The 27029-nt window shown below is 63.5% G+C and overlaps 1 protein-coding gene across 1 annotated transcript; it reads left to right on the forward strand.

The window, feature by feature from the left end:
* Nucleotides 1-10850: 10850 nt before the first annotated feature.
* Nucleotides 10851-23147, forward strand: NPEPL1 (aminopeptidase like 1). The gene is made up of 13 exons (XM_056108118.1): nt 10851-10855; nt 10995-11154; nt 12181-12366; nt 14333-14503; nt 15269-15358; nt 15601-15682; nt 17033-17175; nt 21322-21399; nt 21528-21628; nt 21937-22060; nt 22146-22322; nt 22492-22602; nt 22789-23147. The coding sequence occupies exons 2-13, from the start codon at nt 11005-11007 to the stop codon at nt 22945-22947; spliced, it is 1572 nt and encodes a 523-aa protein (XP_055964093.1). The 5' UTR covers nt 10851-10855; nt 10995-11004; the 3' UTR covers nt 22948-23147.
* The last annotated feature ends 3882 nt before the right edge of the window (nt 23148-27029 follow it).

Below are 27029 nucleotides of genomic sequence, written 5' to 3' on the forward strand. Positions count from 1 at the left end.
GGCCTGGGACTCGCAGGACTGCGCGGCGCAGCCCTTTGAGTTCTGTCTTCCGGGTGAAGGGTTTGTTTTGAGCTGGGGAAAGAAGCCGAACGTTTACAGTGGTGCCAGAAACTCCAATAATTTGTGTATATAGACTTTTTTTTTTTTTAGTGGCCCTGTCTGAGGAGGAGCATGTTCAAATGATTTTTGAGGGGAAAAAAAATGAAGCCATCTGGGTTTTGAGAAATTCGGTTCCAGAAAATTATGAATAAAAGGCAAAAAAAAATTTGCCTCTTCATCTTTCTCATACATTTTCCAGTCGAAAACAAACTGAGAAGCCCTTTAAGAATTTATAATCCCTTCCCCATTAACTTAATTTAGATTTTCCATCACTGTTAACGATCAGAGTAACAAAGTGTGAAAAATAAGAAACCATCATTGATGTTAATTAACACATTTAGATGGGCCAGTCAAAACAGCTTCATAAGTTTAAATTAATTGTAAATGGAGCATTCCTCGTCCACAGTGCGTGTGCGTTTCCCCCTGTTAGCTGAGAGGGGGCCGGGCGGGCAGAGCCGCCGGGGGCCGCGGGTCACGGGCGATTAGCACGAGCCCCCAGTCTTCGAGGGCCCCAGCCGAGCCCCCCTGCACGTGCCCGCCCGCCCGTCATCACTAGCGACTGCTGACCCGTCCCAGCCGGACCCCACTCACGAGCTGGGGGTTCACCCAGAGGCCATTCTCAGTGGGCCGCCCCGCTGGGCATGGGAGGGTCTCAGATCAGCCACCAGACGACACTCCGTTTCAGAGATCTCCCACCAGTGCTTTGATTTATCGACTCCCCGGGCCGGGCGGTCGGCTGCCCCCGCACAGACTGTGGCGGCCGAGCCCTCCGCTGTGGAGCGAGGGTCCCCGGCCCAGTCGGGCCTTGCTGTTTAGCCCCTGTTATCAATATGGTGCTGGGTTCTCCCCGGGGGCCCGTGGCTCCCGCGGAGATCCGGGTGGCCTGCCTGGCGGTGGTGCCAGGGTTGGCCGCCACCCGTTGTGCGGCTGGTGGGGTGGCCTGTGTCCGGTCCTCGATGGCTTCTCCGTTGTCCTCACCTCTCGTTTCAGAACGTGGCCACCTTAGCGCGCTTTATTTGGACCAGTCATGTAAAACGTCGCAAAGTGACTTTTCGGTGGTTTCCAGGAACTTACCAGTCGAGCCCAGAGATTCAAGTTGTCGGGGCCGAGTGGGTGGGCTCCGCCCCAGCTGCCACCTGGCCCCGCTCTCTCGTCCTGGCGACCTCCGGCTGGCCCTGGCCCTGGCAAGCGGGATGGCGTTCCCTGGCGGACCGTCACCCGGTGGACGGACGAGAGGACCGGGAAGTCCGGAGGAGCTCAGCGGGCTGGGCCCGGCCTCGCGGGCGTTCACGGAGCTCCAGGGCAGAGCAGCACGGAGACCCCCGAGAGGCCTTGTGAGGTCCAGGGGCAGCTGTTGGGTCCCAGGCCCTGGGCCTGGTGCTCTGCGGGGCCTGGGGTGGGCTGGCGGGGGCAGGGTATGACCTCCATCTCCAGTGGCTCGGGTTGGTCACTGTCCGAGTTGGGGGGTGAATTGTGGGTTTAAGGATCTTGGGGGGCCAAGGGACGCCTGGCCCTCACCGGTGCCCGCGTCCCTGGAGCCCAGGCACCCCCCTGGGGGCTCCTCAAAACACTGTATTTCCTCTGGAACCTTCACTGGGGGAAGATCGATGGGCCGGGAGCGCCTTCCTGGGCAGCTGGCTGGTCCTGCCCCACCCCCCTCCTTTGTTTGAGGCCTGGAGGGGAAGCCGGGCTGGGGCCTCTGGTGGGGGGCTCCCAGGCCCGGCCCCCGTGACGGTGTCCCAGGCTCCCGATCTTTCTCGAATTTGTAACTGAAATCTACTGTCTCTTGTTTTATTAATTTTGGGCCGGAGGGTGCCGGCTTTCCCGTGGCGTGGAGCAGTGTGTCTGTCTCTAATTTAACGGATTCACCCCTTTCTCTGCTAATTGAGGGAGCATTATTGATTTGTTTTGACACAAGTGCTTTCAGTGTGTTATCCTGGCTAATGGCTTCTTAAAGGTAATAAAACCCTTCCAACCTAATTGGTCAGATAAGACTTTTTTCTTGTGTGCTTAAATAAAGCAATTAGTGAAAGCGCTTCCATCCGAAATGACTTTTTGGTGTTGTTGTTGCTGTTGTCCTTTTATAAAACTAATTTACTGTTACTGGAAATTTTTGTACAATAAAACGATCCTGCAGAGGAAAGAGCACCGGCCGGCCTCGTGTGGATGCTTACGGGGGGCGTCTGCCTCCTGCGTGGGTGACGGGGGCGCGGGCTCGCGGCCGTTTGTCTCGTGCCGAGGCTGCGGCCTCTCCATCCATCTCCTGACCCTTCCAGGGGACCATCTGCCTGCTGTCCGCTAGGCAGCAGGGGAAGCAGGGTGGCAGGTGACGCTTCTTCGTAGGAAAATGTCCCGTCCCTACACACCACGAAGCATCGGGGGACCCTTGAATCAGGCCCCGGGGTGTAGTTTCTCGGGGTCTCCGAGGGGTTCCTTTCTGCTCCCCGGAGCTCCTGGGGTCGTGCTGACTGGCCGTTTGCCCTGGAGTGGTCAGCGTCTTCCTCAGCGGCCGGGCGGGGGTGGGCGAAACAGCAGCCTGTTCGGGTCCACGCGCGCCCAGGGTGCCTGGCGGGGCGGGGGCGGGGGGTCTGTGGGAGGCGACTGGCCACAACCAGGCTCTGTGCATCAGGAACGAGGGGCTGCCCTTGGGGTCCCCCCGAGGCTGCGTCCTGAGCCCTGTATCCACGCTGGACTGGGGGCCCCCCCGGGCTCAGTGGACAGAGCCACCCACGCGAAGGGCCATCTCCACGGCCCCGCCGTGTCCGGGTCTGGCCACGCCGAGGGCCGTTGGCGGCTGCTGTCAGGCGTCGGCGGGGGCTCGGGAGAGCCCCTTGCAAGGGGCTCCTGCAGGGCAGCCCCTCCTGGAGCGGGGGCAGGGAGCATGGCCCACTGAGCAGAGCCCTCCCGCCGCCCAGGTGTGACCTGCCTGCGGCTGGACAGGGGCCGTTCCTTCCGAGCGCCCGCGGCACAGAGCAGGCTGCAGGTAGATTGATTTCCCCGGCTGAGCTGCGGAGTCCAGCGTCTCGGCAGTCGCTGCTTCCCCGTCCACGGCCTGGCCACTCCGTGGCGGCCTGTGCCTGACCATCAGCCTTCTTCCTCCAGTCAGACGCGGGGGACACAGACCTGCCCACGTGTCATCCCAAAGGGCAAGGGACCCAGTGCTCAGGGTCAGCGAGAGCCCAGCGGGCAGAGCATTTGCCTTGCACGTGGCTGGTGCCCGGCTCCGTGGATGGTCCCCCAAGCCCACCCGAGTGATGCCTGAGCTCGGAGCCAGGATTTAAGTCCTGAGCACTGCCGGAAGTTGCCCAGAATTGGGGAAAAAAGGAATCTGTTTTGGTTGCATGCAGCCACAGACCTGTGTTTGGTCCCCAACGTTTCGTGTGTCGGTCCCATGAGCCCTCGCGGGAGTGACCCCGGAGCAAGCCCAGAGCACCGCCGGGCGTGCTGCACCCCCAAAACCATTTTGCTTCAGGGTGATGCCCAGTCATTGATTCTTTATCAGGAGTTTCCGTTGCTGGGGCCCAGTAAGCATTTGGCCTCACATGCTGTTTATGTTTTGAACTTATCGCCGTGCATGTGTGTATGTTGAGCTGTACATGGGCCTCAAATTGTTTATGGCTGTATGTCAGCCGTTAAACACTTAATTCCCCTCCAGATCCCTCTGACCACCCAGAGGCCGCCCTCTAACCTTGTGACCTGGTGTTTTGGCTTAGCTGAGCTCTGAGATTGAAGGAAAACAGCCCCCTTCGCGGGGCGCAGCCCAGAGTGAGGGATGGGCTGGGGGCACGTCCGCCACCGGCCCTGCGGGTCTCCACGCCCCCGCCCTGGCCCTCCTGCCGGCAGCTGGGCCTCACGGCAGACGGACGTTCCCCAGTCTAATGGCGGAGACGTGGGCACAATTATCTGGTCAATTGAGGCCAAAGAAAATAATCATTTGCCCAATTGTCCAAATTAGCTCTCTGGACTGTCCTGAAAGCTTGGGAGGGCTGTGTGGGTCTCCTCCCGGCTCCGTAATCCGGCTGAAATGGGCCATTTAAACGAGCCTCCATTCAGCACAATGTGCATTTAAATTGGGCCTAGTTAAAAGAGTCCGCCGGGTTTAGCATTTTCTGTTTGTCAACTATTATTCTAAAATTGCTTTTAGCTAATCATCCAGATTCCACCATTAGTGATCACCATTTCTCCTGTGGACGGCCTAATGGAGGCCGAGGGCCTGGTTGGCATCATTTGGTCTATTTTTCTCTGAGCAAGTGCAGAGGGAATCAAATGCCTTTTCCACGTGGTGTTCCGACTCGGGACCCCCCCAGCAGACGTCCAGGTTTGGGGAAAGGACGGCCCCCTTGCCCCGATGAGGACACTGAGATGCAGTGTCTCTCTGCCGGGGAGACACAGAGCCACTCGAGGGCTTGTTCCGCCCCGGGCTGGGCGCCCATCGGAGCTTTCTAATCTGACCAGGACTATTTCTGCTTATGCCATTTTAATTGTTCACTTCTTTCCATAAAATTAAATGACCTTCTTCAGAAAAGATTTAATGGTCAAGACGCGAGTTGGTAAAAGCTTCCTCAAGGATTTCTCTCTTATTACAAAGATGAGGCCGGAGCGCAGCGAGGAGAGATTTGCCAACAGTGCTATGTCATTATCCCGAGTTCAGTTTTTCGTGTAATTGGTGCGGAGAGATTGCGGTGCAGGGCGCCGCCCGCCTCCGAGCCAGCCGGGGCCGTTCTCCCCAGACGCGGCCCGGGGTGCATGTGTGTCTGTCTGGGGTTGTTCATAGAAGCTTCTCTGTATACATAAAACGCTTACCAAGATGGATAATGTCATTTTAAAGTTGTAAATAATAAAAAATCGTCTTGAGCAAAACTGCTTTTACAATGGCCCGAGAATGTAGCATTTCATTCCCACATACTGCCGTGGCTAGAAATTGATTTTTTTTAAATCCAATGAAGCCTCAAGGTTGGTTATCCATTCAAAAGGTCGGCCGAGTTAAACAATGACAGCACCTTCAGTTCGTGCTAATAATTAAATTTACAAAGCTCTTCACTGCTTCCTCGCCGAGGGAGGCGGGCGTGGGGCCTTCTGCAGCTCAAGTGGGCGGAAATCACGCAAAAGACCACGCACCCCGTCCCGCCGGCCCACACGCGAGGCCGGCCCCCTCCCTCCCTCGCAAACCCCCAACTTCCGGGGCGCCCGCACCCCAGACGAGAGCTCCTGTCTCCCCGCTTCTCCTTTCCTCTGGCCCCAAGAGGACAGGGCAGGGGCTCGGAACTTCTCACTGAAACGGGGCGGGGGGCGGGAAGGGCTGCCCGCGGTGTATATACGACTCGGTTTAATGTGCTGCCGAGTTTATCATGTAACCAACAAGCCATGTTTTTAAAATAGTGCTTTATAGTGCATACTCACTGTGCTCCCAGTGTGTCAAAGAAAAAGACCTCAAAACGTCTCTTTATGGCTCTCCTAGGTCCTGTTTAAGTATTACTGAATTTATGACGATGTGAGGAAAACCACGAAGCTGATTGGAAGGCTTTTTTAGACTGTTTGGGTTATAATGTCACTCCGGTTTTGTAAATCATTGAAGCGATCCTGTTTCAAATCTCATGTATTGAACAGGAGGTGGATCGGGGGGACGGCGGAGCCCGTGTCTGCGCTTGCCGCCCGGAACCGGCGCAACGCGGACCCTTGCAGATTCGGGGGTTGGGGGGCGGTATCCCCCACGTGGCCCATGGGAAAACGGGCAACTCTGTTTTCCCGTCTCCCGGCCGGGCCTCATGCCGCCCAAAGCCTGCCCGCACGCTTGTCTGGGCCCTTTCGAAGACCCCCGTCCAGGTGCTGCGGATAAACCCGCTACGACTTCGCCGCGGCTTCTGGGGAAAGTGGGACTCGGGTTTGGACGACCGGAGCGACACACTCCTCACAAGCCCCACAGAAGAGAAGGGTTTCCTACAAAAGAGCTTTTCTTTTTTCTCTTTTGTTTTTGAACGTTCTTCGTGATTTTTATTTGTGAAACACCAGGAGGTCCAGTTGTAGACGTACAAATTTTTGTGCTTGGGTGTCAGTTATACAATGGTCGAGTCCCCATCCCTCCACCAGGGCCCATCTCCACCTCCGATGCTCCCAGTATCCCTCCCATCCCCCAAAAGAGTCTTTCTGATCATGATTAAGAGGCGGGCCCAGAGGCACACTGGGGGTGATGGCGCTTGCTGGCCCGGCGGCCCCCAGAGGGTCTCCCGGCACCACCAGGAGTGAGTTCTGAGCACTGTTAAGTGCAGCCCCCCAAAGAAAGAAAGATATGGAAATAAATAAATAAACCAGCCATGGTCTGGGTCCACGGGTCCTGGTAAGCGGTGGGGCTGTTTTCTGCCGATGGGCCCCGACAGTGGATGGGTAGGGAGGAGGAAGCTGACCCGTCAGCGTGGCCATGCATACTCTGTCCTCTCACGGATGGTTGGACCTCTGCATGCAGGCCCGCAGTGGCCGGAGAACCTGTACTGGCCATCGAATGAGGTGGTGGGCGTTGTCCCCAAAGGGATCCAAAGCAGTGGGCGGACACGGTCAGCTTGAGTGCCTGTCGTAAAACTGCATTCCACATCCAGACATAATACACACACATAGACGTACATACATGCATACACATGTACACACACACACACACACACACACACACACACACTGGGGCACGTGCCTCTGTTCCAGAAAGGACTCCTAGCCCCCACCCTGAGAGGAACATGTCCAGCAGAGGTGACCCCAGGGTTCTCCTGGGCCTTGGCCAGCTGTGGGGCCTCCTTGGAACCGAACGCTCTCCTACTCCCTTGTTGAAATTCAGGGTCTTGGTTGTGGGTGGTTGGTTGGTTTGGGGGGTCACCCCCAGCTCCGTGCTCAGGACTCACTTTTAGAGGTGCTCAAGAGACCCCTGGGGGTGCTGGGGTGTGAACCCTGGGGTCTGGCAAGGGCAGAGCAAAACTCCCTCCCTGCCCCCACCCACATACTCGGATGAGACTTTATTCTGTTTGGTTTGGGGCCACACCCAGGGGTGCTCAGGGCTTCCTCCTGGCTCTGCCGGGCTCTTGCTCCGGGCCCTACCCACTGGAAGGGCTCCCTGATTTCAGTGTCCGTTAGGAAGGGGCGTCATGCCCTTGCCGTGACCTAAGCAAGTCACCGGCCTGGCCAACCGCCTGGCCATGCAGTTCCCAGGTGTGGGGGGCCAGGAAACGTTTAACCACAGTGTAACTGTGAAGAATCGGCGAATCCGACAGCCGGGCCTGCTGCCGAGTCACCTCAATGTCAGGAAGACAGAAGCCGTTGCTGTGGATTAGAGGGGCAAAGCCCTGGGCAGCCAAACGGAGTGCCTGATCCGTATTTGGACACTGGATTTAAAGAGGAAAAGGCCATGAAGGACATGGCGGGGGGACATCTCAGTGGTGCGGGGGCCGTGCGGGACGTCATCCTGGGCGAGGACAGCGCCGCTTCAGTGTGAGGGCGCTGTGGCAGGGTGGGCTGGATTCCTCGCGCCCTCTGACCTGAAACGTGCCGCCCCCTCCTCTGTGAGCCTGGGGGGTGCCCAGTGCTCCCACCCTAAGTCGTCAGCTTTTCGGGTACACCTTTTAGAGAAGCATGATCCTCACGGCACTGAATTCCCTTTCCACCCCGGGGACTCTGGGTGGCCTCTCCGGTCGGACAGACGTTGTGGACCCAAGACCGCCGCCCCCCCAAGGCACTGCGGTGTGAGTGCCCAGGCCCACTGTGGGTTTTTTTTTTGTTGTTATTTTTTTGCTTTTGGGTCACACCCAGCGACGCACAGGGATTACTTCTGGTTTTGCACCCAGGAATTACTCCTGGCGGTGCTCAGGGGACCCTATGGGATGCCGGGAATCGAACCCAGGTTGGCCGCGTGCAACGCAAACGCCCTCCTTGCTGTGCTATCACTCTTGCGCCTGGCCAGACCCACTGCGGAGGGCGAGGAGGGAGCCAGGCGCGGGGAGGCTCACCCCAGATGCGGCCTTTCGTAGGGAGCACCCACGCTGTCAGGGGACGCCTGTCTCTCGCCGGCTCAGCCCATGCTCGGGCCCTTGTGTGCGCAGCGCCTTTGTCGGTGGCCAGCCGGGAGCCCTTCCCCAAGGGGCCTGGCTGTGGTGACTGCGTGTGTCCCTCCGGCCTGGCGGCTCCCACACCCCTACCTTTGGGCTCCAAAGCCTCGGGGGCCTGCAGCACTTTGGGCCAGGAGAGAGAGAGAGAGAGAGAGAGAGAGAGAGAGAGAGAAGGGCACAAGAATGAAAACGGGGCCACACAGTGCTCCAGGAGCACCCTTTGCTTCCGGAGTCAGAAGGAAATGTGGAGTGGGGGTGGGGAGGGTACCACCGCAGTCCATGCAGGGACAAGCTCCGGGTGCCGTGAACCCAGAAACACCCGCTGCGTCTGCCTAGAGCCCCAAAGGGTCCTTAACAAGTCCTGGAGGCTAGACTCCGATTTTCCTGCTCTGTTTTGTTTTTCTATGTTTGTTTTGGGCTGGAGCGATAGCACAGCGGTAGGGCGTTTGCCTTGCGCACAGCTGGCCTGGCCGAGCCGGGTTCGATTCCTCCGCCCCTCGAGAGAGCCCGGCAAGCTACCGAGAGTATCTCACCCGCACAGCAAAGCCTGGTAACTCCCCGTGGCGTATTCAATACGGCAAACACAGTAACAACAAGTCTCACGATGGAGACGTTACTGGGCCTGCTCCAGCAAGTCGATAAACAACAGGAGGACCGCCGTGACCGGTTTGAGCCACACCCGGGGGTTTTCCAGCCTTCCTCCTGGCTCTGTGTTCCTGAAGGGCTTGGGGGACCCTAGGGGGTGCTGGGGATCGCCCCAGGTTGGCTGTGTGCAGGCAGACGCCGGACCCGCGGGACCATTGCTCTGGCCCCCGGCTTCTGCTCTCTTCCAGAAATTTCTAGTCTTTTCCTTAAATTCTCAAATGAAGTCTAAGCAGCCAGTTGAGTTTGGAATGAGTCTCGGGCACGAGAAACCTAAGTTAGTTCTTGGGTTGCATGAAAGAGCTGGTAAGTTGTTTTCGAATTTCATTTTTTACAGAAGATTAAGCGAAGGTCAATTTTTCATTGACAGTGAAATATAGATTAAGCTGCGGACCGAATCCGTCGTCAAAAATCATCCAAACAGGGCGGCCTGTTACTCCTGGAGGGGGGCGGGAGGCACTTTCCTGGGATATTTCTGTTTCTCTCACGAGTCGCATCTTGAGGAAATTGGCAGACATCTGAAGTGGACGGATTCCTCCGTGTCTGTTTAGTTTGGATTCCTCGATTCAGGGGTGGTTTCAGACCGGAAGCCGAGTATCTGTGTCTGACCAGCAACATCGCGCCTCCTGTGCAACCCGGGTTCATGAAGCAAATCATCTGGCTCCCCTTTCCTGGGCGCTGGGGTGACGCTCGACACGGAAGGGTCCGGAAATGCTCTCCCAAGCCCGTCTGCCCAGTTTTTGCCCCTTTCCCCCCCCCCTCCCCCGGCGGCCCTGCTTCCCAGAATGCACCTTGGATCCTTGCTGGGTTTGGAATGGATTTTCCTGCTGTCTAAAGTCTTCCATGTTGGCCTCAGAGCTACACTCTGGGGCCACGTGTCCTTCTGGCCCCCTCCCAAGTGCCTCTCCCTTCCCGGCTGCCTGGGGAAGTTCTAGGTAGGACATCCTTCCCGCTGCTGCCCCAACAGAGAAGGCCAGTGCCTCAGCCTCTGCTGGGGCCCCAGCTCCACACTGGATCTCTGCACTGGATCCCTACAGTAGATCTCTGCACTGGATCCCCACAGCACATCTACGTGCTGATCTTCACCATAGACCTAGTGGTTCTATTAGTGGATCCCACAGATCCCCACATTGGATCCCCACAGCAGATCTACGTGCTGATCTTCACCGTAGACCTAGTGGATCCCCACAGATCTCCACACTGGACCCCTACAGTAGATCCGTTAGTGGATCCCATGGTAGAGCTCCTCACTGGATCCCCACTGTAGATCTCCACACTGGATCCCCACGCTGGGTCCTGCACTGGCACTGGACTTTTATACCCTTTACAAATGCGTGAAAACATTCGGTGACCACACAAGCTTTCAGGGAAAAAAATAAGATCCAATTAGTCTCAAGTTGTAGGTGGGAAGCCGAGGGCCTGCAAGGAATGCCTTTCCTCACTCGCCACTGCGGCCTTCACAGAGCGCCCAGCCATGTGCAGGCTAGGAGGCAGGGGCCTGGGTGCAGAGGCCAAAACCTGGCAGCACACTGCCCTGTTGGCCGTGCTAGTTTCTAAGGTCGGCACTACGTGTCAAAAGCTAAGGGGCGACAGGCGGCATGCAGGGCCCCCAAAGGGCCCGAGACGGTGGGCGACGGGCAGGACGTGCTCTGACTCTCGCGAGGCCTGGGGGAAGCGTCCTCGAAGGGCCTCGTTCCCGCGCCCACAGCAGCCCCTCGGTTCCGTCTGGCCCGTCCTCGCCCTGTCCCCGGGCGGGCGGGGGTCTCGGGCGGCGGCGCCAGTGGCCCTCTCCGCACGGCTGCGGGGCTGGGCTGGGGGTCGCCCGGCCCCCGCCAGGCGCGGCCTGCACTGTCCTTGGCCTGCCGGGCCGGCCGCAGGGCCGGAGGGCAGCTCCTCGCCCACGCGCGCTCGGCCGGGCGGCGGCCGGGAGACCCCGGCCCGGGGCGCGCCGCACAGAGGCCTCGGGCCGGGCGGGGCGGGGGTCGGGCGGCCGGCGGAGGTGGGGGCGGCGGGGCGGGGGGCGCCGGGCGGGCGCGGGAGCCCGCGGGGGCGGGGCGGGGGCGGGGCGGGGGCGGGGCGGGGCGCGGGGCGGGCGCGGCGGGCGGGCCGGGGGCGGGCCGGGGCGGGCCGGGGGCGGGCCGGGCCGGGCCGGGCCGGGCCTGGCGGGCCGGGCGGGCGGAAGATGGCGAACGTGGGGCTGCGCTTCGCGGCCAGCGCGGGGGACGCCGACCCCGCGGCGCGGCCGCTGCTGCTGCTCGGGCAGCTCCGGCACCTGCAGCGCCTGCCCTGGAGCCGCGTCCGCGGGAAGCTGCAGCCGCGGGTCAGCGAGGAGGTGAGCGCGGCCCGGCCCGGCCCGGCCCGGCCCGACCCGGCCTGACCCGGCCCGGCCCGGCCCGGCCCGCACGCACGCAGCCCACGTGGACGGGCCGCCCCCGGCCCTGCGGTGCCCAGGCCCCATGCACACGGGAAGGCGACTCCCAGCCCTGCAGCGTCCAGGCCCCGACGCAGCCCACGGGGACAGACCAGCCCCAGCCCGGGCCCTGCAGTGCCCAGACCCCCACGCACATGGGCAGGCGACTCCCAGACCTGCAGTGTCCAGGCCCCGACGCAGCCCACGTGGACAGGCCGCCCCCAGCCCGGGCCCTGCAGCGTCCAGGCCCCCACGCAGCCCACGGGGACAGGCCAGCCCCAGCCCGGGCCCTGCAGTGCCCAGACCCCCACGCACATGCGCAGGCGACTCCCAGCCCTGCAGTGTCCAGGCCCCCACGCAGCCCACGGGGACAGACCAGCCCCAGCCCGGGCCCTGCAGTGCCCAGACCCCCACGCACATGGGCAGGCGACTCCCAGACCTGCAGTGTCCAGGCCCCCACGCAGCCCACGTGGGCAGGTCGCCCCCAGCCCAGGCCCTGCAGTGTCCAGGCCCCCACACACGTGGACAGGCAACCCCCAGCCCTGCAGTGTCCAGGTCCCCACGTAGCCCACGAGGACAGACCGCCCCCATCCCGGGCCCTGCAGTGTCCAGGCCCCCACACACGTGGATAGGCAACCTGCAGCCCTGCAGTGTCCAGGCCCCCACGCAGCCCACGAGGACAGACCACCCCCATCCCAGGCCCTGCAGTGTCCAGCCCCCACACACGTGGATAGGCAACCCGCAGCCCTGCAGTGTCCAGGCCCCCACGTAGCCCATGAGGATGGGCCACCCCCAGCCCGGGCCCTGCAGTGTCCAGGCCCCCACACACGTGGACAGGCAACTCCCAGCCCTGCAGTGTCCAGGCCCCCATGCAGGTGGGCAGGCTACCAGGCCCCACCCCCACTCCCCCACACTCGGGCCTCACTGTCTGTCTGTCCCCGTGTGCAGCTCTGGCAGACGGCCCTCAGCACGCTCAACCCCAACCCCACTGACAGCTGCCCCCTCTACCTGAACTATGCCACGGTGGCCGCACTGCCTGCCAGGGTCAGCCGTCACAACAGCCCCTCGGCCGCGCACTTCGTCACCAGGCTGGTGCGGACCTGCCTGCCACCTGGGACCCATCGCTGCATCCTGGTGAGTGTCCACGGCGCCCTGGAGCCCGCCTGGCACCACTGCCCATGAGGACTGGCGCCAGCACAGACGCCAGCCGGGAGCCCACCTGGCCCCTCTGCTGTTACCCAGCTCCCGTCCTTGGTCGTTCAGGAAGTGACCTGGTACTTCTGCTGGTACTCAGCTTTAGTCTAGCAGTAGTCCTGGAAGTGGCCTGGTACCGTCACTGGAACTCAGCTCCAGCCTAGCCATAGTCCTAGAAGCCGGCCTCATACCCCTGTCGGCACCCAACTCCAGTCTAGCAATAGTCCCAGGAACTGGCCTGGTACCCCTACTAGTACTCTGTAGTCTATGAATAGTCCTAGGAGCTGGCCTGATACTTTTGCTGGGACTCAACTCCAGCCTAGTCGTAGTCCTACCAACTGGCCTGGTACCTCTTCTGGTCCTCCAGTCTAGGTACAGTCCCAGGAACTGGCCTGGTACCTCTATTAGTGCTCACCCCTAGTCTATTAATATTGCTAGGAACTGACCTGGTACTTCTGCTGGGACTCAGCTCCAGTCCAGCAATGGTCCTAGAAGCCAGCCTCATACCCCTATCTGCACCCAACTCTAGACTAGTAATAATCCTAGGAGCTGGCCTGGTACCTCTTGTGGTACTCTGGTAATTGTCCCAGAAACTGGTCTGGTACCCCCGACAGTGCTCAACTCTGTAGTCTATGAATAGTCCTAGGAGCCGGCCTGGCACTTCTGCTGGCACTCAACTCCCGCCTAGTCGTAGTCCTACCAACTGGCCTGGTACCTCTTCTGGTCCTCCAGTCTAGGTACAGTCCCAGGAACTGGCCTGGTACCTCTATTAGTACTCAACCCTAGTCTATTCATCTTCCTGGGAACTGACCTGGTACTTCTGCTGGGCCTCAGCTCCAGTCCAGCAATGGTCCTTGGAGCCAGTCTGGTACCTCTGATAGTGCTGAGCACCAATCTAGTAATAGATCCGGAAGTCCTGTGGTACCCTTACTGGTACTCACTTTTAGTAACAGTCCTGGGAGCTGGCCTGGTACCTCTACTGGTACTTCCCCCCGATCTACTAATGGTACCAGAAGCCAGCCCTGTACCCTATCGGTGTGCAACTCTAGTCTAGTTCTAGGAACTGGCCTGGCCTCTGCTGGTACTCAGTTCCAATCTAGTAATGGTTCTGAGAAGCGGCCAGTACCTCTCCAGTACTCAACACCAGTCTAGCAACACCCCTGGGAACTAGTCTAGTACCTCAGCTCCAGCCTGGTAATAGTACTGGAAGCCAACCTCGTACCCCTGTTGGTACTCAGCTCTAGTAATAGTGCTAGGAGCTGGCCTGGAAACTGCTAGTACTGAACTCTAGTAATAGTCCTAGGAACTGGTCCGGTACCTCTGCCGGTCCTCAGCTCTCGTCTAGTCATAGTCCTGGGAACCGGCCGGCCCCTCTCTGGTACTCAACACTTACTAGTCCTGGGCTCCGGCCTGGTACCTTCTAATGGTACTCACTCCGGCCTAGTAATTGTCCTAGGAGCCGGCCTGGTACCTCTTCTAGTGCTCAACACCAGACTAGTAACAGTCCTGGTAATGGCCTGGTACCTTTGCTGGTACTCAGGTCCAGTCTAGTAAGAGCCCTGGGGATCGGCGTGGTATCTGCCGGGACTCAGCTCCAGCCTGTACTACACCCTGGCAGTGCTGGTGGCCTGACACCCGCTCTGGTCCTGGGAGCTGCTCTCTGAGGAGGGCACGGAGCCTGCCCCGGCCCGGCTGCACCCTGGCTGCTCTCAGTGCGGCGGCAGCCCCAGGGGCTTGGGAACGGTCTGGCCGGCGCCGTCGGCCAGGTGGCGGCCTTTGCGTGCCCGTGCCCGTCTCGGGGGGTAGAACCCTCCGGCTGCTTGTTTCTCGCTCACCTGGCGGTGGGGGCAGGGCGGGGCCGCGTCCCCCAGCCACCCCGGCACGCCCAGCCCTGTCCTCCGCGCAGATGGCCTGTGAGCGCTCGGACGCCTTCGCCTCGGCCTGCGCCCTGGCCCGCGCCTTCCCGCTCTTCACCCAGCGCTCGGCCGCGGCCCGCCGGGCGGAGAAGAAGACGGTGACGGTGGAGTTCTTCCTGGTGGGGCCCGACGAGGGCCCCGCGGACGCGGCCACGCTGCAGGTAGGCGCCTGTCCTGCCCCGCGTGCGAGAGGGCCCCCGAGTCCTCCCCGCCCGGCAGCTGCCCCTCCCCTGCTCCCCCTGCACCCCTGCCCAGGCGCCGGGCAGCCCCGACCTGAGGAGCAGGGTCCCTCCTCCCTCCCCCGGGCTCAGGGTCTCAGCCCTGTGGTGTGCAGGGCCTTCCTGGAGGCCTTCGGGTCTCCGCCTCACCCGCCCGCCCCCTGGAGGGGCTGGGGCAGCCCCGGTCAAGGGTGTCGCTCACCCTGAAGTCAGATGCCCCGAGGCACCCCAGCCCAGCCCTCCAGCCTGGGAGGGTTCTTCCTCCCGGCCCCGCTGCACCCCGTGGTCACTCCTGGGCGACCTCAGTCCCACCCTGGGTGTCCATCGGTTGCTCCCTGGGTGCCCGTGGCCTTGTGCTTCGCTGCCCTTTGACACGGCGCTGCTGACCTCCCGCTGCCGGCACGGGTCTGGGTGCTGGGCCCCGCCGGGCTGCGCCCAGGGCTTTCCTGCCCTGCCTGGCGTCCAGCCGGGACACGCTGGCACCTGGGGCCCAGTTCCTGCCTCCCTGGGGGGCTGCTGTGTGGCGGGGAGGGGCCTCTCCACCTCCCGGGCACCCCCATCCCCTCCTTGGACACGGCTGAGGGTGCTGACCTCTGCAGGCCCTCGTGGGGACGGGGGCGGCTCCCTCCAGGGGAGCCTGTGGGGGGTGGGGCTGGGCTGACCCTGGACACACGGGGCCGGCCAGCCATGGGCTGTCGCCTCTCCCAGTGCTTGGTCAGTGCCACGGAGGGGGTGCGGCTGGCCGCCCGCATCGTGGACACGCCCTGCAGTGAGATGAACACGGATGCCTTCCTGGAGGTGGGTGGCCGGGCCGGCCGGGGCAGGGTGGGCACACGGCCAGGGGGCCCTTCCCAGACCGGGCAGCCCTGTGGGCCTCGGAGCTGGGGGGCTCCCTCCCTGGGTCCATGGGGGGCTCTGGGGCTGCGTTTCTGGGTGTCGCCCGCCCACAGCGCGCGCGTCCAGGCCTCATCCTCTGGCGGGCGCCGGCTCCGACCTGGCCCCGTGCCAGGGCCGCCCACTGTCTCTCCGCACACGTCCAGGAGATCAAGAAAGTGGGCCAGGACCTGGGCATCGCCCCGACCATCATCCGAGACGAGGAGCTGAGGGCCCGAGGATTCGGAGGTGGGCCCGGCCTGGGGCGTGGCAGGGGCAGGGGTGGGGGTCCGCCGGCACCTTGTCCATCCCCCGCGTGACTCCTCATGACCCAGAGGGCCCAGCCTGTGTCCACGCTCAGGCCCCAGCCGGAAGGAGGCGGGCTCAGACTCCGGTCCCCGGCCTTTGGGTTCTCGTCTCCATGTCCCAGTGCTCGGGGCTCCCTCTCTGGGCAGTGCTCCCCCAGGAGATGCCAGAGGGGTGGAGAGGCCTCCCGCCCTGCATGTCCCAGCTCCAGCTCGCCTCCTCCGGGAAGCCCTCCCCGCCCTCCCCCCACCCAGGGTCTGCGCTGAGAATCTGGGCCCACTGCGGAGGGGTCAGCTCAGAAGCTGATGGCCACAGACCAGGCCCCCACTTAACCCCCGGTTCTGTTCTTGGGCCAGTCTCCGGGCCCAGAGCTGGAGTGAGGGGCTGGTTGGAGGGGGGCCCTGGGATAGGGCGGTGGGGTGGGTGCTGGCCTTGCACCCACCTCGTGTGGTGCCCTGAGTCTGCAGGCGTGATCCCGGGGCACCCTCAAGTATCCACACCCCCCGAAACAAAGTAACGCAGAAAGGAAACGTGTCCTGGTCCCCAGGGCCTGGCTGGCAGTGGAGGGAGAGGCCGGCCCGATGGTGGAGGGAGAAGCTAGCCTGATGGTGGAGGGCAAGGCCGGCCCGATGGTGGAGGCAAGGCCAGGCTGATGGTGGAGGCAGAGGCCAGCCCAGTGGTGGAGGGAGAGGCTAGCCCGATGGTGGAGGGAGAGGCTAGCCTGATGGTGGAGGGAGAGGCTAGCCTGATGGTGGAGGGAGAGGCTAGCCTGATGGTGGAGAGCAAGGCCGGCCCGATGGTATAGGCAGAGGCCAACCCAAAGCTGGAGGGCAAGGCCGGCCCAATGGTGGAGGCAAGGCCAGGCTGATGGTGGAGGCAGAGGCCAGCCCAATTGTGGAGGGAGAGGCCGGCCTGATGGTGGAGGGCAAGACCTGCCTGGTGGTGAAAGCAAGGCCAGCCCGATGGTAGGGTGGAGGGAGAGGCTAGCCTGATGGTGGAGGGCGAGGGCGAGGCCGGCCCGATGGTGGGGGTGGCCAGCTGTAGGGGCTCTGGAGAGGACATTGCTTGGCCTTGCGACCCGCTTGGCTACCGGAGCTGTGACCCCCGCAGGACAGCTGTGACCAGCTCTGTGGCCGCGGGGCCTGGAGAGGGGCCCCAGCCGAGGAGGGGAGGGGGTCTGTGCAGCCCACGGTCTCTCCGTTTCCCCCGGGAGCCGCGGCTGTGGCTTTGCTCTGCGGGACTCGGTTGTGTGCGTGAGCCCGGGGAGCTGACCCTGCCCTGCACTGTCCGCAGGGATCTACGGCGTGGGCAAGGCCGCCCTCCACCCACCCGCGCTGGCCGTCCTCAGCCACACCCCGGACGAGGCCACCCAGACCATCGCCTGGGTGGGCAAAGGGGTCGTGTACGACACGGGCGGGCTCAGCATCAAAGGGAAGGTGAGTGCTGGTGCTGGCAGGGGGAGGCCGGGGTCGGGGGGACGGGGCGGGAGTGGGGGAGGAACGGGGTGGGGGCGTGTCTGTGCCCACCCCTTGAGGCAGACGGGGTGGTGGACGGGCGGCTGCTGGCCTCCCTGTGCCCAGGGCGGTGTCCCTGTCTCCTGGCCATTGAAGTGAGCGGTCAGCAGGTCCCGCTGGAGGGCACTCAGGAAGGGGCCGCCCAAGGCACTGTCCCCGCACCCCTCTGGCCTGGCGGCTTTCCCCACTGGCCCCGCTGGACGACCTCCCCCAATGACCCCGCTGAATAGTTTCTCCACTGGCCCCGTCGGGACGAGCTGCTTCGTGTTGTCAGGGCCCAGGATCCCTGAGAGAAAGCCCCGGCGTGGCTGCTGGGAGCCGGCAGCCCGTAACCCCTCTGGCCCTCGGGTGCTCCGTGAGCCTCACCTGGTTTAAGATGGACGTCTGTTCTGAAAAACGGGCAAAACTCACCCGAGATGAGATTCCCGACCTTGGTGAACTCAGGAAAGCGGGTGGGGCCGGTCCCTTCCCTGCAGATGGCATTGTTTGGCGTCTGGTGTGTGAGCTGCACTGTGCAGTGCTTGGGGCTGACTCCCAGTTCTGTGCTCAGGGATGACTCCCGGCTCTGTGCTCAGGGCTGACTCCCGATTCTGTGTTCAGTGCTCACTCCCGGCTCTGTGCTCAGGGCTGACTCCCGGTTCTGTGTTCAGTGCTCACTCCCGGCTCTGTGCTCAGGGCTCACTCCCGGCTCTGTGCTCAGGGCTCACTCCCGGCTCTGTGCTCAGGGCTCATTCCCGGCTCTGTGCTCAGGGCTGACTCCTGGCAGAGTTCGGAAGACTATCCGGGGTGCCGGGCAAATACCCTCCGTGCTATCCTCTGGTTCCTGCCTACCCTGTGACTGGGGGCCCCTCCAGCTCCCGGGCCCCGAGGGCCCCCGAGCCACAGACCCCCGTGGCCCCCTCACCCAGTGCGAGCACGGCATAGTGGGCTGAAGAATTGCCACTGTGCAGCCCCAGGGAACTTGGTGCCTCAAGTGTGCACTGAGTTTTTTTCTTTTTTTCTTTTTTAAATCTTCCTCCTCTAAACAACAAGATCATTTTCAGGACGAAATCAGGAAATGAAACTAATAATAATGAAGGTTTTTAAAAAACACTGATCGTAAGCATTCTCTCTTATTGAATTCCGTACCTGTTATTATGCCGAGGGAAAAAAACTGAAAAGCAAATAAACATAATAGCGCAAATAAAGCGGAGAGGGCTGCGGTAACACTGACGGCGCTTACGCCCTTCGCAGCAGTGCGTTAATGCCCATCTAAGTTAGTTATTTATTCCTGGAGTTCGGGCTATGCCTGGGGGCTACTGAGGCCTGACTCCTGGCTCTGTGCCCGGGGCCTCCCCTGGTGGGGCTCCGAGGACCGGAGTCATTGCCGGGGATTGAACCTGGGTCGGCCACATGCGAGGTGAGGCCTTTGCCCCCGCCCTGCCTCTCTGACCCCAGCATACATTTTTTTTTTCTTTCTGGGTCACACCCAGCGATGCACAAGGGTTACTCCTGGCTTTGCACTCAGGAATTACTCCTGACAGTGCTCAGGGGACCACATGGGAAGCTGGGAATCGAACCCAGGTCGGTCGTGTGCACGGCAAACGCCCTCCCCGCCGTGCTATGGCTCCAGCCCCACTTTTTTTTTTTTTTAAGCAGAAAAATGTTCTGCTTCATTAAGTTCTGGCTGTCCTCGGGGGCTTTGTGCTGAGCATAATGTGAGCCGCACTTGCTCTGCAGGCAGGAGACAAGGTCCTGGCACTGCACGGTCCCCTCGAAGCACTGCCGTGAGGGACCCCCAGGTCCTGAGCCAGGAGGGTCCCCTGAGCCACAGAGTTTTATCAAATGGAAGCGAGTGGGTGGGGGCCGGCCATGCAGGTGTCAAGGTCCTGGGTTCTGTCCCCGACAACAGTGCCCAGAGAAAGCTTGGGCGGACGCTGTTTGCACACGCCACTAGCGTCAGGTCTGCCGCACGCTCCCCCCGCCCGGGACCCCAGCAGGGGGAGAGTCCACCCGCGCACCTCTGTGCTTGTGGGGGAGCCGGTCCAGCCAGTGCACAGCTGCCCGCGTCCCCTCTGCTGTTGGTGCAAGTGGCCATGGGGGCACCTGGGCCCAGGGCATGGCCTGGCCCACAGAGGTTGGGCCTTGGGACCCTGCACCGGGCGTCTGACCGCTCCCCTGGGGCCTGGGGGACACAGATTGCTTGTTGGTAGCTGTGGTCTTGGAGGAGGGGCCTGATGGCTTCAGAGTCAGAGTCGGGGAGCCCCTGGGAACCCCCAAACTAGCCGTGGAGAACAGGGGGCACATGGTGGGCCCCCATTACACAGGGACTCCGGGACCCAGATTGTGTTTTGCTTCGATTTGGTTTTGTCTGGGGGTCGCACCTGGGTTGCTTCAGGGCCTTCTCCTGGCTCTGCGTGGGGACCCCCCCGGCAGGGCTGGGGGACGGGTCCCGAGGGTGGAGTCTGGGTCTGCGCGCCCCACGCCAGTGCTCCCCGGGTCCTCCCGGCCTGGAGGCAGGAGGGACCCCCGGCGTGGGCTCTCTTGCGCCTGGATGGATTCCGGCCCCCAGGATTCTCTTGGTTTCTCTTTTCCTCTTGAGATTTCCCTCCTGAGCTTTCTTGCCGATGGGGCCAGACGCGACAGCTTATTATCAATAGTGCAGCCGGGTCACTCGCGCGCTGCTTTAATTGTGAAGGAGCTGGTTTCTGTCCAGAAGCACTTCCCATTAACGCTGCGAGCCCCGCCTCCTCCGACCGGGGTTCAAGAAGCCGCTCGGTGCCTTTTCAAACCGGAGCCTGCCCCTCGGTGACCCGTTGTTAATTTAAAATATGAACTTGTCAATTAGAGTTGGGAACCTGTCAGAAGGGAGGCGCGATGCAGCCGCCCCGTGCCGTGTCTGGGAAGTGACATCTCTGAGGCGGACACGGTCGCCTGGGTGCCCGGGCGGGTGGGCTGCAGCCGGGGTCCAGCGGGGACGCTCAGTGGACAATGCCGTGTTGGCCAGAGGGCAGGACAGGGCGGCCGGCCCTTTGGTGTCCAGCGAGGGCGTGGGGCGTGTCTGAGGCTTCGAGTGGCCAGCCCCACCCTGACCGCCAGGAGGGCCGCGGGCGAGGCCCTGGGGGCTGGTGGGAGATGGACTGAGGGTCACAGGCGGTGAGGGTGTGGAGTGAGGGGGTCCCGGGGCTCCCCCGCGAGGGGCTCTGGTCGGCCGAGGCTCCCCTCCGCCCCGTCATCTGGAGCGCAGCCCATGACCCGCCATGTGCTGCCGTGTGATAGTCTGTGTCGCGGCTCACGCGTGTTTCCAGCCGAGATCTCCTCGCGGTGTCAGGGCCCGGCTCACCCGCTGGCCGCCCCACACGCCCCGTCTCCGCTTGCCCGCTGTGGTTTGGGTCTCTGCGTGCAGCGTCGGTGGCCGTGGGGTCAGACCCTGCGTGTGAGGCCCCATCCCTGTCCTTCCACACTCCAGGCCCGGCTTGGCCCGCTCGGGACCCCCCGGCATCCCCTTGTCCCGCCGTCGGCATTTGCCCTGAGCTGCCGACTCACTCCGCTCAGGGCTCTTGCTGCCACAGACCGCAGGCCCCGCCCCTCAGCTGCAGGGCCCCCCCGTGTAGGGACCCCCATGCAGGGACCCCCGTGCAGAGACCCCTGTGTCCAGCCCAGCCTCGCCTGCCACCTGTCTTGCCACAGGGTGGGTACGTGGTCGGCCATGCCGAGCCGTGGCAGTCCATGTGCGTGTCCCGTGGCGTGCGTGTCCCTGTGCTGGGGGTAGGGCCAAGACGTTGGGTCCCTGCCCAGCCGCTCCGGGCTCGGCCAGCGACAATGACCGGCGGCTTCGTCCTGTGGATGTGCGGTGTGGGCCGCCGGTACCGCCGTGCCCGAGTTGGACCATATCGGGGTGCTGGGCACCAAACCCGGGCACCAGCCGCGAGCAGGGAGCCCTCCCACCGTGGCCCGGATCACACCATCCGTGTGGCCTTTGTTTCCGACCCGGTGGGCGGTGTGAGTCATTTGTGTGCGTGGACCCGTCCTGCCGTTCCTGGGGGGATCTCGGCCTCTCACGTGAGCCCACCCCCTCCTGTCCCCCAGACCACGATGCCTGGGATGAAGCGGGACTGCGGGGGCGCGGCGGCCGTGCTGGGCGCCTTCAGGGCCGCCATCAAGCAGGTGAGCCCCGGGGGCCTCGTCCCGTGGCGTGTGTGGGTCCCGGGGTGGGCGCGGGTCTTGGAGCCCTGCAGACGGCGAGCTCCCGGGCGCGGGGTCCTGGGAGACAGCCGTGGTCTGTGCACCCACAGGGCTTCAAAGACAACCTCCACGCCGTGTTCTGCCTGGCCGAGAACTCGGTGGGGCCCAACGCCACACGGCCGGACGACATCCACCTGCTGTACTCCGGAAAGTGAGCCCCCCTCCCCCCATGGGCTCTGTCCCGCAAGAGGCGCCCTGGCCCCGGGCGTGGGGTGCCTGGCTCTCCCGTCTCAGACGAGCTTCCCCCTAGGGGTCACGGTCGCTGGCTGAGACCCCTTCAGCATGGAGGCAGGGTCAGGGCGCAGCGTAGCCGGGACAGCCCTTGGTGCCCCCAGGGCCCAGCTCTACTCCCGCTGCCCATCTGGCCCACGAGGGTCCCGAGGTCCACCCGGGAGAGCGGGTGCAGCTAGCTGCCCTTTGCCCCCTGTCCCTCTGACCCGGGCTCTGCGCCGGCCCCAGGACCGTGGAGATCAATAACACAGACGCCGAGGGCAGGCTGGTGTTGGCCGACGGCGTGTCCTACGCCTGCAAGGACCTGGGCGCGGACATCATCCTGGACATGGCCACGCTGACCGGAGCTCAGGTGGGTCCCGGGAAGGTGCGGGCCCGGGCGGGAGCCTCTTCCCCGGCCCCACGCGGCCCTCCCTTGTGTCTCCCGCGCCCGGCAGGGCATCGCCACGGGCAAGTACCACGCCGCAGTGCTGACCAACCACGCTGAGTGGGAGGCGGCGTGCGTGAAGGCGGGCCGGCAGTGCGGGGACCTGGTGCACCCGCTCGTCTACTGCCCCGAGCTGCACTTCAGCGAGTTCACGTCCGCCGTGGCCGACATGAAGAACTCGGTGGCGGTAGGTGGCACTCGGGTCCCTGCGGGCCGGTCGCGGGGCCCTCGGGGTGGGGGGCTGCCCCAGCTCCTCCCTCGCTCCCGTGAGCCCCCAGGCCAGCCCTGAAGCTCTTGCCGCTGTCGCCCGCGGGGAGCCAAGTGTCACCGAGCGTCACCACCCGCCTCCATCACAGGACCGGGACAACAGCCCCAGCTCCTGTGCCGGCCTCTTCATCGCCTCGCACCTGGGCTTCGACTGGCCTGGGGTCTGGGTCCACCTGGACATCGCGGCGCCTGTCCATGCCGTGAGTGAGGGACCCTCCCCCCCACCCCATCCTCGAGCCCCTGCAGTTTCCAACGCGGACCGTGCTCGTGGAGACGGTGCAGAATGGGGCCCGGGCCCGGGGTGGCCCCTGCTGGGCAGGACAGCGGCTGGACGGCCGTGGGCGGTGACCCCGTGGCACGGCCTGTCCCCCCTCTCCCCCGCGCAGGGCGAGCGGGCCACAGGTTTCGGCGTGGCGCTCCTGCTGGCTCTCTTCGGCCGGGCCTCCGAGGACCCTCTGCTGAACCTGGTGTCCCCCCTGGGCTGTGAGGAGGACGCCGCTGAGGGCGACACCGGGAGGGACTCCAAGCGGCGCCGGCTGGTGTGAGGCTCTTGCCGCTGTCGCCCGCGGGGAGCCAAGTGTCACCCACCCGCCCACGCCCCCGGCGCCCTCGGACCTGCGCTGGGCTCTCGTCTTCCGCCCTGCGGGGCCGGGGCCACCGTACCCATCTGCTCCCCGCTGGGGCCGTGGCGGGGCCTCGGCGTCTCCCTGCATGGGGCACCCACGCTCCCGGCCGCCCCCGCTTCGCCGTCCCTCCCCGACCGCCTCCTCAGGAGTGGCCGCCTGTGAAGCGACGCATTAGTGGCTGAAATAAAACCGCTGCACCTCACCAGGGGTCTCGTCTGTCTCCTCCTTACGCCGGCAAACGGGGACCCCCGGGACTCTAGGGCTGCCCGCGTGTAACTGTCCCAAGACCTCCACCAGCCACAGAGCCGAGCTGTGGTGTTCCGAGGGTCCCGAGCAGGACCCCTGCCCCTCCCCAACGGCAGGCTCCCGCGGAAGCCCTGGGCCCAGACATGAGCTGACCCGAAGGAGAGCCGGGGAGGGAGGTGGGGCGGGGGGCAGGCGCCCCCCAGTCTGGGACTCTCAACGGAGGTTCCAGGACCCACGTCCCCAGGCGGGCCTGACCCGCTGACCACCACCCAGCCCGGTCCCAGGTCCCAGCCCCCGCAATCAAGGCGACCCTCCAGGCGTGAACTCAGTCCATCTGACAAGTATTTATTAACTGCTTGCAGCTTTGGCTGGCCGGAAAGGGCCACCGGCCGCTCAGAGGCTGGGAAAGCTGGGGCCGTGGTGGTCACAGTGGGAGGTCACGGGCTTCACCCGCAGCCAGGGGACGGGAAGGGGAGCCTTGCTGGGTCATTAGCAGCTTAATGGCCCTGAGTCGGCCGCACCGCTTCCGAGGTGCCCCCGGGGCACGGTAGACCTCGGAGGTGCCACACAGCTCCTTCTCGGGCAGCTGGCCCCCTCCACTCCCCCTGCGAGGGGCTGCAGGACTCGGGGTCAGGGAGCAGGGGGCGAACTGAGTGTCCCTTGTGTGGGCACCAAGGCGGCCTCAGGGCCGGGCCACCAGCTGGCCACCAGCTGCAGGCCGGGGCTGGCCCGTGGGGCTGGTGGCAGGGGAGGGGCGGGGGGTTGCGGGTCGGGGTACGGGGGGAGGCGGGCGTCAGGGCTCAGCGGCTGCCTCCCCGGGCTCCCCTGGGGCCCCGGCCTCGGGGGGCGCGGGGCGGCGGGGCGGCGGGGGCGCGGGCTCGGGCGGGTCGCGGGTCCACTTGATCATGGTCTCGGGCGAGCGGTACAGGAAGATGAGCTTGGAGAAGAGCTGCTGTTCCAACTCCAGCTCGCCGAGCTCCCGCACCAGGAAGATGTCGGTGCAGAGGCGGAAGATCCGGTCCACGCAGGGCAGCTCCTCGAACATGATGGAGCGGGAGATGCCCAGGAAGTGCTCCCGGATGAACTTGGCCGCCACCATCACCACGGACACGTAGAGGCCGACGATGCTGAGGGGGGACGTGGGGAGGCGGGGGCGCGGGCGTGAGCGCTGGGAGCCGCTGTCGTCAGCTTCCTGGGGAGACCCCGATCGGCAGGGGGCGGCCCCCCCCCCGCCCCCCACGCCCGGAGACTCACCCGTATCCCGCCAGGAAGCCCATGCTCTGGGGGCTGACTTTGTCGTTGTAGATGACCAGCTCTAGGTCCCGGCTGCAGCCCCGGCCGTGGTCACAGCCCGGCCACCACTCCTGGACCACCCACCACTCCACCGACAGGCTGGCCTCGGGGGCGCCCACGGGCTTCAGCTCCTGCAGCCGCACGGTGATGTTCCGGAAGAAGGCCAGGCGGTCCACGTCCTGGGGCCTCTGGGAGTGAGCTGCGGGCCACCACGGGGTGTGACTCGGGACGGCCGGGGCCACGCGGGCCCCTGGGGGATGCTTAGGGGCGCCCGGGGCTCCTCCCCTCCCCCCTGAGCCCTGCAGACCCCCACGGGCCCGAGAAGCATCTCAGCAAACCATGCCGCTGACCAGTGTCCCCGTCCCGGCCCGGCCTTGGCCACCCCTCCCCCAGGCCGCAGTTGCTGAGTGCGTGCATTCGGGCCGTGCTCCCGGTGAATTGATGTTCCCTTGGCTTGTTTGTTCTTAACAGAAGCTTGTTTGGGCCTGAGACAGCAAAACACACGCTGTGTTCGCCGCGTTCAGCCTCGTCTATTTAGGGTTTCAGGAAATCGGTTGTTTTCCAGACCTTGCCCCAAATGAGCCTCCAACAAGATAATGCCTCTGAAAGCCCTCGGCATAGCACCGGGCCCGGTCCTCCCTTCCCGGCACAGGGTCGGGGGGCAGGCGGGCAGGGGGCCGGCAGCGAGGGGCAGCTTGCTTGCTTACAGACTTGCAGCTGTCTGGCCAGCTTCGCCTCCGTCCCCGCTGTGGTCTTGAGCGCTTTGGGGATCAGTCCCGGAAGCATCCTGTGGTCAGGAGAGCAAAGTGGAAGCCCGGAAGCTCGGACCCCTGGTGTCCACTCGCCCGCTAGCGCAGAGAGCACACGGGTGCCCCTGAGCTGGACGCAGGGGGTCCTACTGGCTCTGAGCAACTGGGTGATTCGGTCCCCCCCCATTTTGTCCACCCCCAGAGGGGCTGGAGGAGGGTCCCTCGACTCCGGCCTGTGCTTTGGGGCGCCAGCCTTTGCGGCTGGGGGCTGAGGCTGGTTCTTCCCCGTGCAAAGTTTGCTGCCCGGCTGTGGGGCTGTGGGGCTGGGTCCCACCCCAGGGTGCGCACAGGCGGGTGTGTGTGTGTGGGGGGGGCACCTACACGGGCTCCTTCCTGGTGTGGGTGAGCATCTGCACCAGCTGGTCCCGCGTCTCGTGGCTGGTGTAATACACCGTGTGCTTGCCCGAGGCTTCCACGTTCTCTACCAGGGACACGTTCCTGCGGGTGGAGAGAAACACGCGGCCGTGGCCCCCGCATCCACCGCCCCCGCTGGCCCGGCCACGGGAGAGAAAGCCAGTGGGCCCCGGAGGGCTGCAACTCCACCCAAGGACAAGAGGAAGAGGAGGAGGAGGAGGAGGAAGGGGAGGGGGAGGGGGAGGACGCAAGAATGAAAGGGAGGAAGGACGGAGCATTTGCGTGGGACCTCGTCTTCTCACGCGACAAACATCAAATGTCTCGAATAAAACTCTGCTCACCAAGGACCAAATTCCCAGGAAGGGCCAAGCCAGAGATGACGCAGACCCGGAAGTATCAAAGGGGAAACATGGTTCTGACCCTGAGCTATAGTGAAGCTGGCGGTTTGCGGTACGGAGGGTCGAACCCAGGCCACTGAGCTCCAGGCACCCCGGCCCCAAAGCGGAACAAATTTTAACAGGAAGAGAAAGTCTTGGAAGAGAAGATAGACCCTCACGAAGAGCAGCTGAGCTCGGAGGTGAGCGGGACCCTCTGGCAAGCGGGTGACACGGGAAGCCCTGAGGGTTCGGCTCACAGAAATGATGAGCTTGAAGCATCTTGAGTCTGACAGATACACCGGGGTTCGCGGCGACGTAGGATTTTTAACTTTGGGGAAAACCGAGGGGTGTACACACATCTCTGTTATCGTGCAGCCTTTCTGTAAATGTGTGAACGGCTCATGGGGGGGGGGGGATCAAATCAAGCTTTTATGACTGAGAAGATATCGGAAATAAAAATGTCACTTTATTGGCTAATAGACGAATGGGGAACGCAGAGGAGTCAGTAAATCTGAAAATAAATCGATAGGAAAATGTTTGCGAAGCGGAGGGAAGATTTAGAAGAGGGTGCCCGTTCTCTCTGGCTAACGGAGCGCTCATGTGAAGGGGTTTGTACCTGTGTCCATCCAGCCTGCCCTGGGCACACGCGGACCCACCTGGCGGGCACACAAGGACCCAGGCTGCCTCGGGCACACGCAGAGCCACCTGGCAGGTCACACGCAGACCAGTCCGCATGCAGGCGAGTGCCACGCTTGCAGAAGTGCGTGGGGTGGGCGCCAACGGGAGCTGCTGTGTCCCTCCAGAAGGGCGAGGCCGTCCTGGGGGACCAGCCGGGCCGGTCTGAAGGTGACTCTGCTGAACTAGCAAGCCAGGAAGTGAAAGACAGTTATTGGACGGTTTCTCTCCCGGGGAAGACCAACAG

The sequence above is a fragment of the Sorex fumeus genome, unplaced genomic scaffold, assembly GCF_029834395.1.
Source record: "Sorex fumeus unplaced genomic scaffold, SorFum_2.1 ptg000193l, whole genome shotgun sequence".
Taxonomy (NCBI): Eukaryota; Metazoa; Chordata; class Mammalia; order Eulipotyphla; family Soricidae; genus Sorex; species Sorex fumeus.

Coding starts and splice junctions, on each gene's coding strand:
- NPEPL1 (XM_056108118.1), top strand. CDS start 11,005: ATGGCGAACGTGGGGCTGCGCTTCGCGGCCAGCGCGGGGGACGCCGAC. Junction 15,683..17,032: donor GAGGGCCCGAGGATTCGGAG/GTGGGCCCGGCC, acceptor CACTGTCCGCAG/GGATCTACGGCGTGGGCAAG. Junction 22,061..22,145: donor CCACGCTGACCGGAGCTCAG/GTGGGTCCCGGG, acceptor CGCGCCCGGCAG/GGCATCGCCACGGGCAAGTA.